This window comes from Pogoniulus pusillus, chromosome 17 (genome assembly GCF_015220805.1).
Source record: "Pogoniulus pusillus isolate bPogPus1 chromosome 17, bPogPus1.pri, whole genome shotgun sequence".
Classification (NCBI taxonomy): domain Eukaryota; kingdom Metazoa; phylum Chordata; class Aves; order Piciformes; family Lybiidae; genus Pogoniulus; species Pogoniulus pusillus.
Window position 1 is genome coordinate 21,441,542 of NC_087280.1, and position 14,811 is coordinate 21,456,352.

The 14,811-nt window shown below is 52.4% G+C and overlaps 1 protein-coding gene across 7 annotated transcripts in view; it reads right to left on the reverse strand.

Annotated features, from left to right (window-relative positions):
- Nucleotides 1-7,163: 7,163 nt before the first annotated feature.
- The window catches only part of CHD2 (chromodomain helicase DNA binding protein 2), a 57,800-nt gene continuing 50,152 nt past the window's right edge, over nt 7,164-14,811 (reverse strand). For all 7 annotated transcript variants that reach the window (XM_064158043.1, XM_064158042.1, XM_064158045.1 and 4 more), the window contains 8 exons: nt 14,590-14,718; nt 13,741-13,881; nt 12,443-12,577; nt 10,814-10,992; nt 10,317-10,416; nt 9,591-9,807; nt 8,411-8,660; nt 7,164-7,511 (listed from right to left, as the gene is read on the reverse strand). In XM_064158043.1, coding sequence (XP_064014113.1) covers nt 7,178-7,511; nt 8,411-8,660; nt 9,591-9,807; nt 10,317-10,416; nt 10,814-10,992; nt 12,443-12,577; nt 13,741-13,881; nt 14,590-14,718 — 1,485 coding nt within the window. In that variant the 3' untranslated portion in view covers nt 7,164-7,177. The remainder of the gene's footprint in view (nt 7,512-8,410; nt 8,661-9,590; nt 9,808-10,316; nt 10,417-10,813; nt 10,993-12,442; nt 12,578-13,740; nt 13,882-14,589; nt 14,719-14,811) is intronic.

Here is a 14,811-nt window from a genome sequence, read left to right on the forward strand (position 1 = left end):
GGAACGAGTGGGTCTTGGTTTGTTCTCTGTGTGCTGAGTGCTGCTCTGCAGGATGCCAGTGCTGCCCTGTGCCTGCAGCTCTCTCCCGACCTGCAACCCTTTGGTTTCTGCCTTAAACTCTCCTGAGAGCTTCACTCTGGAGTTTTATCTCTCTACAGCCAGACGAGAAGAACAACAAATGGGGGGGGGGGGGAGGGAGGGAGGAATAGAGATAATCAGTTACTGGAAGGGTGCAGCAATGGAGGCCAAGCCTGTACCATCACCTTTCACCTGCTCTCCCCAGCAGCTGGGATCTGCACCCTAAGTATTACCCCTGTCAGTGATCCCCTCCTGTCTTGGGCACTGCTCTCGGTCTAGGCTGGGTCTGTTACTGCCCTCTAAAGAGGGAAACCAAAGCTGCAAATGTTAGTGTTCACTTCCCTCTTCTGAAAGGCTCCTGAACCCCAGCAGCTGGGGCCGGGAAGGTGCTGAGGCCGAGTGGGCCACAGGCACCAAGTGCAAACAGACATTGTTAGCAAAGCCATGTGGAAAGACCCAGCAGCAGAGTTTTGAGAGCCAGCCTGCAGCTCTCCTGGAGCCCTGAAGTACCAGTAGCTTTCAGAAAGGGCCACTGCCTGCACCAGCTCCCAGGAGCTCAGCTTTAGACCGGTCTGCACGCCAAGGGCAGGGAGCCAGAGGTGTGCCCTGCTTGCTACCCTGCCAGGGGGGCACCAATGATCTGCTCACCAGCCTTGGGTGGCCAGCAAGCAGCAAGAGCACCCGTGGAGCTGGTGAGACCAAGTGCTGGTGTAAGGACAGTGACCCCTGACTGAGCAGGATGTCCCATCCTTGCTGATCTGTGGCACTTCAGCTTCCCCAGGAGGTGAGCGAGGAAGGCACGGGCCATGAAGGGACACTGTAGCATCTCTGACAGATTCAAACCGCTCCAGCTCATGGTCCGTGGGTGATGTGGGTGCAGGTCCAGCTTCTGTGGCAGTCCCTGAGGGCACCAAGGTCCAGGTCCGTCTTTCTGAAGCACATCATGCTGTGCTGGGGAGCTGCTCCAGGGCCACAGATTGATGTCTTGGGTACAGTTTAAAGCACTGTTTTTGTCTGTCTTCGCCTATGCACTGGTCTCGGTCCGGAGCTTTGGGCTCCCCAGAACTCCGCATCCAGCCCCTCCGGAGCCCGGGTGGCCCCCAGCTGCTCTGCACACCCTGCTGCCTGGGAGTGCCCCAGCCGCAGGACATCGCTCGCCAGAACATGGGGCTTTGCTGGGGCCCGGCTGCCCTCTAGAGGGTCCAACAGCTCTGGCACGGCGCGAATGAGCAAAGGGAACCTCTCAGCCTGCCCCCATCGCCACCTGGGGTGGCTGTGGGGGGTGGCTGTGGGGGAGGGCTGGGGGTCCTGCTCCCCTTGCCAGCCACCTTGGGCGATGAGTCCCCTCACTGAGATAAGGCAGCGGCCACAGCTTAATGCTGTTCGATGTGGGGACAGCCCAACCTGGCCCCCAGCCCTTGCCAGCACCCTGGGCCACAGTGCTGCAGGGACCATGTCCTGCAGAGGCACTGCTGTGGGACCGACTGGGCCTGTGGAGATGTGAGAGGTTGATTCACACCAAGGGGGCATTTCCCCATCAGCTTTATCTCTTCTGCCAGGCACCCAGGGACAGAGCAAGAGGACACAGCCTCAGGCTGTGCCAGGGCAGGTTCAGGCTGGGTGTTAGGAAGAAGTTCTTCACAGAAAGAGTGATTGGCATTGGAATGGGCTGCCCGGGGAGGTGGTGGAGTCGCTGTCCCTGGAGGTGTGTAAGAGGAGGCTGGCTGAGGCACTTAGTGCCATGGGGTAGTTAATTAGAAGGGTTAGGTGACAGGTTGGACTTGGAAGTCTTTTCCAGGCTGGGTAATTCTGTGACTGTGCTTCTGTTGAGGCCCCAGGGTTTAACTGCTTGCAGCATGGTGCTGTTGGCAGGGGGAAGTTGGGATCAGCTGTGCCAGGGAGCAGACACCAGTGTCCCCCAGTGTCCATATCCTTACCAGCCTCATTGCTTCAGCTCCTCGGGCCTCTGCTTGTCCAGCTTTCCTGCAGGCACCCCTTGGTAAGAGAAGGCAGCAGTGCTGAGTTGAAAGGATCATAGAATCACAGAATCAACCACCCTAGCACCCAGCCCTGGCCAGTCAACCAGACCATGGCACTAAGTGCCCCAGCCAGGCTTGGCTTCAACACCTCCAGGGATGGCAACTCCACCACCTCCCTGGGCAGCCCATTCCAATGCCAATCACTCTCTCTGCCAACAACTTCCTAACGACATCCAGCCTAGACCTGCCCTGGCACAGCTTGAGACTGTGTCCCCTTGTTCTGTTGCTGGCTGCCTGGCAGCAGAGCCCAACCCCACCTGGCTACAGCCTCCCTTCAGGGAGCTGTAGACAGCAATGAGCTCTGCCCTGAGCCTCCTCCAGGCTAACTAACCCCAGCTTCCTCAGCCTCTCCTCACAGGCCTTGTGTTCCACCTGTCCTGGGTGGATTCAGCTCCCTGTGCTCTGGGCAGGGACACCCAGAGCAGCTCCCACAGTGCCAGCTGAGGCCCCTCTCCCTGCCCCACTGCTGGCAGCTGCTCACTCTTCCCTTTAGCAAAGCCAATTCTTGGACACTCTAACTCAGCCGGGAGCTTGCACTCTGGGCTGGAACTTGGCTCAGCAGCAGGGAGGCTGGAGAAGGGCTGGCCTCAGTAGCTCCAGGTGTGACCAGGTCTGTTCACAATGAGCTCTTGTGACATGGGAGAAATTACTCCAGTCCCTGCTCCTTTCCTACCCTTTGGGCCTCAGTGGGAACAGGTGGAAGGTAAAGACCAAAGCAGCCCACAAAATGCCATCACAGCCCAACCAGGCAGAGGCACATCCTGCCCAGGGCAGCTAGGGATGGGGTGGAGAACTCTGCTGAGGCAGCAGGAGCAGCATTGAGCCTAGGGGAAGGGCACTTCTCCCCAGAAGGGACAGAGAATGGATAAAGACATAAACTTTGGTGCTATGCCAACAAAATCCCGGTGGAAATGGGCGAGGAAATTCACAGCTTCTCTTGATTGGGTGGAAATTACCATCCAAAGAGGTTTCCAAGTCTCTACCCCCACAAGGCTGTGGAACTATGTAAGGCAGCCAAGAACAAGCTAAAGCCTGCAGGTTGAAAACACCCATCCTGGCGTGCCCGTGGCTGGCAGGAAAGGGACCTCTGAGCCCATGATAAAACCCAGGTGAGACCTCACCTGCAGTACTGCGTCCAGCTCTCAAGCCTTCAGTATAGGAAGGACATGGACCTGATGGAGCAGGTTCTAGAGAAGGGCCACGAAGATGATGAGGGAGCTGGAACACCTCTCCTATGAGGCTGAGGGAGCTGGAGGTGTTCACCCTCAAGAAGGCTCCAGAGAGACCCAAGAGCAGTCTTTCAGTACCCAAAGGGGGCTACAAGAAGGCTGCAGAGGAAATGTTTCAAAGGCCTGCAAGGACAGGAAGGCTTCAGACTAGAGAACAGATTTAGATTGGATGCTGGAAACAAGTTCTGCACCATGGGGGTGGCAGAAGAGTGGAACAGATTGCCCAGAGAGCTGGTTGAGGCCCCATCCCTGGAGATAATCCAGGTGAGGCTCAACTGGGCTCTGAGCAACCTGATCTAGTGGAGGATGTCCCTACTGACTGCAGAAGGGGTTGGACTGGATGACCTTCAGAAGTCCCTTCCAACCCAAACCGTTCTGTGATTGTTTTCTGCATGCCAGCAGCAGGACATCACCTGCATGATTCTAACTCTATGCTTCCACCAGACCTGCTGCCAAGGCAAGGGGGCTGCAGGAGGAAACCCACCCCACACCCACCCCCTCAACACCCCACCCCCCCCCCCCAGACACACCACTCTGGCTCGGTTCTGAAAATCTCAGTAACACTTTTTAATATACAAGAATCAAAAGTACAGCAGTTTTACAAGGTAGGAAAATTTCATACATACTATATAAACAACATATTTACAGCAGAAATCACCAGGACAGTGGCTTGGGGGTGGGTTTTGGGTCTTTTTTTGTTTATTTTTAAGGTGTTTTTTTTCCTTTTTTCTTCACAAATATAAATTAATATTAATTACTGGGGGTTGGGGGTTTTTTTTTGTTGTTTTGTTTTTTAGTCAACAGGTTTAAAAGTCCATGGGTTTTGTTTTTGTTTTTGTTTTTTTACAGTAAGAGTCTTTCTCTCCCCACCAAGGGGAGGTGGAGGTCAGGAAGAAATGAGTGAAAAGTAGAGTAGGATTTTTGTTGTGGATCACTGTTCCCAGAAGGCCTTCGGAGGAGCGCTGCTGAGTATCAGTTTGAGCTGGGCGCCACGCGGCCTGTCCCTGCGGCAGGTTTTGGGCTGCAGGGCTCCCATCCTGTGAATTCACAACTTTCCACCATTTCCAAAAGCAGCCAGGCTGAAAAACTCTTTTGGCTTAAAAGTCAAACCCCAGCAAGCTGCTACTTTTTCACTGCGAAGAGCAGAAATTAGCAGAGAGCTAATCCCGCGGCTGCCTCGGAAGGGAGAGCTGGACCAGATGTTGACACAAGCACTGCAGTGACCTTTGTGAGTGTGGATCTGTCCCCTCCAATCCCACCTGTACCCAAGTGACTGTGTCTGGTCATGGTCCCTGTGTTGTCTGTGTGCTCAGGGAGCATTCTCCCCTAAGTGTAGTTCTCCAGCTCCATTAAAGCCAAAGCCAGTGAAGATCCACCCACCCACCCACCATGAGTGTGTGACTTCAGTGCCAGGCTAAAGCGACAGCAGGGACAGCTCTTTGGAGGACACAGGTAAAGCTTTTTGCTGTTGCATAAGAAGGAAACCCCTAAGCAACCCCACTGCTGGAGCCTGGGATGAGCACAAACCCCCCACATTTGGCCACAGAAAATGCCTCTTGCTGGGGTGGGGGTTCCAAGTTTTCCTGCACCAACCGTTAACACTGGTCTGGCCAGCACTGCCTTTTGCTACAAGAGTATGGCACAAACTTTCCATCCTGGTGAACAAAAAGAGCAATTCTTTATGCACTTGTGAGCTTTCTTCCATTTTCACATTAAAAGCTAATACCTCTGAAAAGAAAGGACCTCTTTGTTGAATACCACCACAGCAAGCGTGTCTGCAATCACAGCTTAGTGAGAAACACCTCCCATCACCTGGCAGCTCCGTGGGGGGCTGTGGAAGACTTCACCTCCTCCTGAGCAGGTAAACACTTTCTGGGGGCAGGGCAGTGCCCCAAGGAAGCAAAACTGTCCTCCTTTTGGGGAACAGCCTGCAAAATAAAAGCAAAAGGGGAGAAGGGGAGCAAACCACGGCCCGGGTGCCCCCTGACAGCAGCAGGCTCAGCAAGGAGTGAAGGCAGCAGGCTGTGAGGGATGCACTGCGTGGAAAGGGGACAGGGGACATTAGTGTTGGCTTGCGTGCACTATCCAAAGTGCTGGCTGCAGTCAGGAAGCCAGCCCTGAGCAGCCAGCTCCCTTCAGTCTTCTGGGGAAAGGACATCACAGCTTATTAGGGTCAGATACTGGCAGCTTCAGAGGAGGCCCAGCTCCTGTCCCCAGCAAAAAGAAGAGCCTGGAACAGGCTGGTCTTTAATACTGAGCTCTGGGAGGCGACACATCCCCTGACACCACGCTCTGGGCAGCCCGGCTGTCAGCAGAGCTGTGCGGTCTCCAGGGATGCGACTCTACAGACAAAAGACTAGGACCTGAGGAACAATCACCCAAGCCACTTCTGGCCCTCTCACCACACCAACCTCTAGGCTGGACATTGTTCTGCATCACGCACAGTGGCTCAGATACTTGGAGGAGTGTTTGCTCTCAGCTCCTTTCTACTTACTCCTCTTTTCTCTCTGCCATGCTGGGCTCCTGAGACACTTGCTCCAAGGATTTGTAAGGACCCAGTCCTGAATTCCTCATTCTCTGGCTGCTCACTCAGGTGTTAGTCCCCAGGCACATTTCCAGTTTAGGCAGACAGAAGGTCTTTCAGACCTTTAGCAATTCAGAGCTACTTCTGACTGCTGGAATGGTGGCAGGAAGGATTCCTCTCTAACTCTTGCTCTACCATCCCTTATCCTTTGGGTTTCAGCAGAGGTTTGTGACCACTGTTTCATGAAGCACAGAGATAAATGACTTGCCCAAGGACCGGAGCACTTCAGTGGCAGAGAGATCAAGAACTGCAGGATCACCAGATGCTCAGAGCCCTCTTTTGACCTTGCAGCTCCCAGCCGGCATCTGTTAGTTGCTGGACCATCCAAGGTACCCATGTCAGGAGGGAAGAGGAGTTCTGCTAAGAGAAATACTCTTCTCACCCCAGTTTCTTTCCTGTTGGTCAGAAGTGAACTAAGCCTTTGCTAAAGGAGTCTGTCTTTTTGTTTTTTTTCCCTCCACTTATCCCAAAGCCCCTCAGAGAGCCAGGATTTGCCAGTTCCAGACCTGGAGACAGAAGGAAGATCCACCACACCTCTTCTGTTGCAGGGGACACAACAGCAACCAAAGCAGAGCCAGTTTCTTGAAATGGATAAAGACACAGAAATGATAACATGGTTGGGAAAGCAATGGATTGTCACCAGCATGGCTCCAGCTCCTTTGGAGTCACTCTGCAGGGACACCAAGTCCCTCTTCCAGCCAAGTTTGACTGCTAGGGGATTCTCCTCTCCCTCTTTCAGCCAAGCTTGACTGCTGAGGGACTCTCCCTCCTTCAATCAATCTTGGATGCTAAGGGACACTCACGCCCCTGCCCTTGAGTATATCCTCTCATTGCCCTATGCTGGTTACACACCAAGCCCAGGCCCAACCAGTTTATCCCCAAACCCAAAGCAGCATCTGTCAGGTAACATCAAGTCAGAGCAGGCACACAACCTTCTGCACCATCCTAAGCAGCATGGATCCACCTTTTTGGTTTGGGGAAACACTGGCTGGGGAGAATTCCCTTGGGTCCATCAGACGAGGAACAACAAAACAAAGAATGAGGCAGCAAGGACGTTTCCAACGTTCAGTTGTAGAAGAGGGGAAAGGAAATGGGAATCCAAACAAGAACCAAGAGTTAGGGAATATCTTCCTCCACCTACTCCCTCAACATCCTCCTTGACCCAGCAAGATGATAGCAGCATGTTCAGAGTTTCTGGGTGCTGGCCTGGAGAAACCAGCTGCTCTTGCTGTGCCCTCCCCATCCCTCTACGCTTTCCGAATGTTCCAGTTGTAGTCTGGGTTGTTTTTCTGTTCCAAGGACCTGTCCAGAGGTGACCTGTGATCGAGAGGCGACTTGGAGTCGTGGGGGGATTTCTGAGAGGGGGGAGAGCGAGGGTCCGACATGGCAGAGTGGGGCGGAGGGAGCGGCTGTTTGTAGTCTGCCGCTTTGTCTGTGTGGAAGGACCGGTAGTGGTCCGAAGGTCCCTGGCCATGGTAGCCCATGGGTGGCCTGTGGTCAGACAGCCGCCGGAAATCCTGCTGGTGGTAGTTCTGAGGCCTGAACTCGTCAGATCGCCGGCGCTTGGAGTCGTGGTGGTGCCTGCAGAGGGAAAATGAGCAGGTGGAGGTGAGGCTCCAGGGAAAGCCCTGGGCACCCCTGCTGGCAGCACTGCTGGGCAAGCCTCCTGCGAGATCACTGCACCACGTTAGGGCTTGGAAAGGACCTCTGGAGGTCTTAGAGCCCAACCACCCCTGCCAGAGCAGGACCACATAATCCAGCACAGGTCACACAGGAACACATCCAGACAGGGCTGGAAAGGCTCCAGAGAAGGAGACTCCACGGACTCCACAAACTCTACGGGGAGCCTTTTCCAGTGCTCCAGAACCCTTACAGTAAAGAAGTTCTTTCTCATGTGGAGGTGGAACTTCCTGTGCTGTAATTTACATCCATTGCCCCTTGTCCTATCGCAGGGTGAAAGCAAGGGGAGGCCATCTCTGTCCCTTCCTTCCTGACCCCCAGCCCTCAGACAGTTCTAGACATTTATTAGATCCCCTCTCAGCCTTCCTTGCAGACTAACCAGCCCCAGAGCTCTCAGCCTCTCCTCATCAGGGAGGGGATCCTTTCCTTCCTGACCCCCAGCCCTCAGACATTTATAAGACACCCTCTCAGCCTTCTTTCCAGACTAACCAGCCCCAGGGCTCTCAACCTCTCCTCATCAGGGCAGTGCTCCAGTCCCTTCATCATCTTTGTAGCCCTCCCTGAGACTCTCTCCAGTAGATCCCTGTCCCCCTTGAGATTGGGAGCCCAGAATTGGATTCAATGTTCTAGGTAAGGCCTCACTAGGGCAGAGTAGAGGGGGAGGAGAACCTCCCTTGATCCATTGGCCACACTCTTCTCAATGCCCCCCAGAATCCCATTGGCCTTCTTGGCCACAAGGGCACATTGCTGTTGCCCACCAGGACTCCCAGGCGCTCCTGCAGGAGAGGCAGGGCAGTTACCTGTCGTAGTAATCGCGGTGGCCCCTGTGGTCTCTGTCGCTGTTGTACTGCTCGTAGGGCCTCTTGCGGGACAGGTTGTTTGGTCGGTAGCTGCCCGAGCTGCGGTGGGGCTCCCCGCGAGACCGCCGGTCCCCGTAGTGGTGGTCCTTGTACCAGTGCTGCTCGTACTGGTGATGCCGTTCCCCGCCCCACATCTGGTTGCTGTTGCCGCCGTAGTTGAACTTCCGATCCCTCTGCCACTCTCCTCGGTCTGCAGGGAGGAAAGCACCACCAGTGAGGGGCTTCCACACTTTGGTGTGAAGGTACTGCTTGCTCAGCTCTCAGAGACATGGGAACTCTTGCTGTGCCACACTGCCTCATCTACGGCACGCTCTGTCACACCCCTTCCAGCCTAAGCCATTCTATGGTCACTGATAGAATCACAGAGCCGTTTAGGTTGGAAGGGGCCTCAAAGACCATCCAGCTCCAACCCCTCGCCATAGGGAAGGACACCTCCCACTAGAACAGGTCGCTCAAGGCCTCATCCAACCTGGCCTTGAACACCTCCAGGGAGGTTGTGGAGCACAGAAGCACCCAATGTGATCTTTGATCACATTCTGTGCTTCTGTGCTCCACAACTTCCCTGGGCAACCTGTGCCAGTGTCTTACCACCCTCACTGCAAAGACCCCTTTCCTAACATCCAGCTTCAATCTCCCCTCTGCCACTTTAAACCCATTCCTCCTCATCCTGTCATTACAAGACCTTGTCAATAGTCCCTTCCCAGACCTCCTGTAGCCCTCTTCAGATACTGGAAAGGCCACTCCAAGGTCTCCTCAAAACCTTCTCCTCTCCAGGCTGCAGAGCCCCAACTCTCTCAGCCTGTCCTCATAGCAGAGCTGCTGCAGCCCTCTGAGCATCTTGGTGGCCTCCTCTGGACTGGCTCAAACAGTTCCGTGTCCTTCTTGTGTTGAGGGCTCCAGAACTGCCCACAGTACTCCATGTGGAGTCTCACTCTAGCAAACCTTGCTCTGTCCCCTTACACTCTTTCCATCGTTACTACATCAAGTTTTCTACTCGAGCAACAAGTCTCTACAGCAGCAATAGATGTCCCATTCCATCACCTTTAAACCTGACCTGCCACAAGCCCCAGAAGCTTTTGTGTCCAGCAGCAAACAGGCATTAGGTGATGGCAGTGCTCACCTGTGTTGCTGAAATGCCTCTTATTTGGATGGCCATAGTTGTCACGTGGGTGCCCATGCATGGGCTGCTGGGCATGGGAAGGGGGCAGGTGGATCTTCTGGGAATGAGGATTGTGAGGCACGTGAGACTGGGACATCACAGAGTCGCGGCTGGAGCCCGACGGCTCCGGGCGGAACGGCTTCTTCATGTTGGACATGTCCTCCTTCTTCTTTTGCTCCTGCAAGGTAGAAGAGAGGGTTGCAGCTCAAGTGCCTTGCCACCACAAGATCCATACTACGTGAGCTGTCTGGCTCTGGATTTTGCTGTGGACTCCCCACGCTGTGGGGACAACACACCTCTGAGGACGTGGTGAACGACCTGAGCCCAAGCACGGCACAAACAGCAGAGGAACAAACTGCCGTGTGGGGGAGCTGCACAGGTTTGCCCCACGTGGCTGCTTTTACATCCTCTCTTTACAGGGCAGCACTCCCAGGCTTTTCACTCTAAAGGTCAACTCAACACAATGTGCCACACCGAGCAGAGCTTTTATCTTGGTCAGAACAGCCAGGACAAAGTGGCCAGTGGTGCTAAGTGAAGGGAGAAATGCCAGATGAGAGAGGAGGCAAAGGCAGCCAGACTGTCCAGGTGGTGAGGAAAACCACAGGCTGCCAGCAGCAACAAAGAGAGCCCATGGTAAAAGGCAGAAAGTTCTGATGCTTCTCAGAGAAAAGGCACTTCATATCTCACCTCCTCTTCCTGTGATCTTTTCTTATGAGCCATCTTGTAGAGTTTGTGCAGTTTCCTGGCATCAAATTCTGTGAATTTGGACACAAATATCCATAGGTTCCTGAAAGGATGTGAACATTTTCTGTTAATTGCTGCATCAGCAGTTTGACTGGCCATCACTTTCACATCAGCACCACATCAGCTCTGCCCTCTCTGGAAAAAGAGTCTCGACCCAACTCACAACAGGATGAGCAAGAGAGCTGGAACAAGTCGAGATCTTTTAAGTAAGATAAGGAAGTCTGCACTGATTTATCTAAAGCGGCTCTAAAATCACTCTAAATGACAGCAGTGCAACCTGCAGGCAAAACCCTCACCTCAGACTGGTCATTGAGTGGGCTAAAGCAGACAAGACTTCACAGGTTAAACAAGAGGCAAATTTCACACTCATCCACATCAAAGCCAGCAGCCTCTGACTACCATGTTAAATTTATCATAGAGCAACCACGATGATCCCTCACCTTCTCCACAGCTTGATATGATCCTGGTCATTGTAGGCTTTAAGGCACTCAGAGATGCGGTCCCCAATCTTTAGGAGGCAGTTGCGTGTGTGCTCCAGCTGCTCTTGTACTGTCAGTCCCTTATCAGGCTTGTCAAGCTGCTTCAGGGCTTTTTTGACTGGTCTCATCCTTTCCTTGCACTTGTAAAAGCAACAGAGAGCAGAAAGGGATTGATTTGGCACAGGGCTCTCTGCTGCTTCCTTGGTAATCAGACAGAGCTGCATCAGCATGAGGTATGACTTTTGTCTGCTCATTAGGCAAGGAGAAATCAGCTCTAAAACAACAATACATTAGACATGGCTGCAGCAAAGCACAGAATGGCTCAGGGTGGAGGGGACCTCAGAGATAGTCTACTCCAACCTCCCCTCCATAGGCAGGGACACCTCTCAACTAGACTCAGCCTCATTCAGCCTGGCCTTGAACATCCCCAAGGAGGAGGCATCCACAACCTCCCTGGGTGGCCTATTCCTACTCACCATCCTCCTACTGAAGAACTTCTTCTTAAGATCCAGTCTAATCCAGCTTCAAACCATTCCCCTTGTCCTACTGCTAGACACCCTTATGGAAAGTTCCTCTGCAGCCTTCCTGTAGGATCCCTTCAGATGTTGGAAGGCAGCTCTAAGGTCTCCCTGGAGTCTTCTCCAGGCTGAATACCCCCTGCTCCCTCAGCCTGTCCTCCAGCCCTTGGATCATCTTTGAGGCCATTCTCTGGGCTCACTCCAGCAGCCCTGTGCCCTTCTTGGCCACCCACTTTTAGAAAGGGGTTATTTGCTTTGCAAACTGTAACCACACAGACTCTGCTCTTGCAGGGACCCCACAGCAGGCCGGGAAGTGTAGCCAAGCACTGACACTGAACCAAGCACTCAGCCCCAGCTGCAGGAGTGCTCACTGGACATCCTCCCTGTCCACCCCCAGCTGCGGTTACTTCCAACTATTGCTTTTGCCAGAACTGGAAGAGGTGAGCTGAAAGCCCCACCTCTGTCAGCTGTGTGCACCAACACTGAGCACAGACAGTAAATCAGACAGGCTTCTACTGCCTAACTGCACCTTTCATGCACCACAGAGAGAACATTAAAGCAAAAAAAAAGCAGACAAAGCTGGCAGAGGGCATGCAGCAAATACACTGATTTGCATCTAGAGAACTGTTTTAAAGAGGGGTATTTATTTCAGCATTGTCCTGTGCAAGTCAGGCCAAGGAGACTCTGCCATGACAATTTGTACTCGAAGGCTATTTTTACAGCCAGCCTTGCAGGCACATTTGCTGCAAGAGCATTTATACAGCTAGGGAAGTGCTTACAGCTAAGACAACTCCAGACCTTCTACAGCTATACAAGGTCACTCTTAAAACTCCCCTGTACTTCCCTGCCTGGAAGAGCTCAGGTGGCTCCTTGGCTGTCACATAAGGCTGCAAGGCTTCTGTAACTTGTGGCTGTCAGAGAAGTCCTGGGAGCTTATCAGCTGAAGAAGAGAGTCCTTCTGCACACTCTTTTGAGATGCTGCCCTCTTCTGCCCTGGCATTGTTGGATAACAGGCAAGCAAACCCTGGCTCCCTTGCTGGGCTCCCTGGCAGTGCTGGAGGAAGATACTCACTATGCTGAATGTCTCCTGGTCCAGGTCATCATCCTCGTCCTCTCCAATAGGGATGGGTTCACTGCCTGCAGTAATGTGGACAGGACCTTGCGACCTCTTCCCTTTACTTCCAGATTTGGCTTCGCTACCTTTAGGCTTTACAAGGAGAAATTACACACATCAGATGATGAGCCAGCTTGCAGGATCCCAAGTGATCCAACTAACAACCTCCACACTATTGTTACTGGCAGTTGTTAAAGCTGGGCACTGCTCCTACAACTTTTCTCCCAGGCTCTCAAACCGTGGAGCTGCAATGTCTCTGTTTAGCCTTACGTCACTCCTGAGGGAGTAGAGAGAACCCAGAGCCAGCATTTTGGACATGATTATGGTTTTCATACTCATGGGGAGGAAACCAGCAATGAAGGCTTGGAAGACAGGTTAAGCTAAAGAGTATCTGCCTCTTGCAAAGGACATGTCTCTGAGGATCTGCAGCTTCATGAGTCCTCAGACTCTCTGGAAAGCAACCTCACATCGTGGTCTCTTAGTGTAAACTTTGATTTCTGTGACCTATGTGCAGTCAAAGCCCTTCAGAATCAAAGGCATACCAAAAATCACTGAAAAGCAAACTTCCCCCTACATATGTAACAAAACTTCTTGGTTTGTATGATGAGCTCAGTGCCAAAACACCCTAGGCATGAAGTACAGACCTGTTCCTTGGACAGGTACTTCAGGGCATTACTCTAGAAGCTTTTACTCCTCTCCCAATTTGAACCCAGCCTCAGGGCAGCTCTACTCAAAATTCAGAGGACATTTTAGTCTGCAAGATACCATTGATGTTCAAACACTCATTCTGGACAGCAACAAGGATAACTCACAGTCTTGATGGTGTGGGCAGTTGGGTTCTTTGGGGTGAGTTTAAATTAAAGGGGAATACAGACAAGGAGCTGCCAAGCCTGTGATAAATCACAGCTGAACAAAACTTTGATCTGAGTGCTCTGGGCCCTTCCCCCACTCTTCTCTAACATCAGCTATCTGGCTGTCACAGGGACAGCTGTACTTTAAAGGCAGCCTGACAAAAATCTCTTCCTTTTTGCTCACATCCCATCAAGCTCTAGGATCTATTTATTACCTTTTCTGCTTTTTACTGCAGTTCTTCACAATAAGAACGCAGGAGGGATGAAAAAGGGATAAGAGCTCACCCTGTGGGGCTTTACTGATGTCTCTTCACACAGAGCCTTTAATGAATCATAAGCCTTACAGGTTGCCCTTGTGCTCAGAGAGTTCCTTATCTCTTAACTGCTCCTGAGAGTACCACGTACCTTCTCCTTTTTGTCTTTTGACTTCTTTTTCTCTTTATCACTTTCCTTTTCTTTCTTAGTGCTTGTCTGTTTTTCCTTGTTCTCTTTGTTCTCTTTCTTCTTCTGTTTCTTTTTAACTGGGCTCTTCTCCAAGCCATCCTCCTAGAAAATCAGTCATAGCACAGCGTTGGAGTCCCTCACCTCACAAACACTTCCATCCATAAAGCGTCCATCCTTGAAAGGCAAGCCATTTTTGAGGGCCACCCAACTTTGCCCTCAAACCTCTTTAAGCAGACAGCAAGACTTGCTTAACCAGCTGCTTTCCACCCAAACCCTTGACAAAAGGACATAAAACCCAGACAAGCCCCAGTCTGTAGCTAGCTGACAAACTGCAGATAGGCACCGCTGGCCTGTGCCAGCCGTGCTGCAGAACGTGCAGCCCCTGAGGTAGATACTGATCAGCACATGAACAAAAAGCCTTAGACTCCAAGCCAAACCACTCAAAGGCAACAGCATGACCTTGCTAAACTCCAGCTTCCCCACTGGCTGGCATACTGAAAAGGAGAGGGAAACAATTCTTCTTTCTCTCCTTTATAAGGGCAACAGGCTTTGTCCTGAGACAACCTTTTCTTAAGGCAGAATGCGGATGCGTGTGGCCATTCTGGGATACCCCCAAACACATCAAGCACTAAACTGAAAGTGGGGGTGGGAAAGGTCATCCCTTCACCCCAGCAGCTGCAGGTATTCTGTTGTGAGTCTGCCAGTGCCCTCTGGAAAGCACTCTGAGGACATCTGCTAGGGATGCCTCACAAGGTGAGTCTCTGCATTAACAACACAGCTGAAGGAAAGTGATCTGCCAAGTTGACTCACCTTGACTTCACCTTCTTCTGACTGGTTGTCTGAGTGTCTGGGAGGGGAGAGCTCATTCCCATGCTCATCTTTGACTTTGGGAGCCTTGTTCTCTTTCTTTACTCGTGGTTTCCTCTTCTTTAGCTTGCCCTGGTGAGAACACAGGTCAAGTGAGGTCAAGCAAATAGCTGCAGCTGCTTCCTGGGGACACAGCCCAGCTCCTCAACACCATGCAAAAAACTG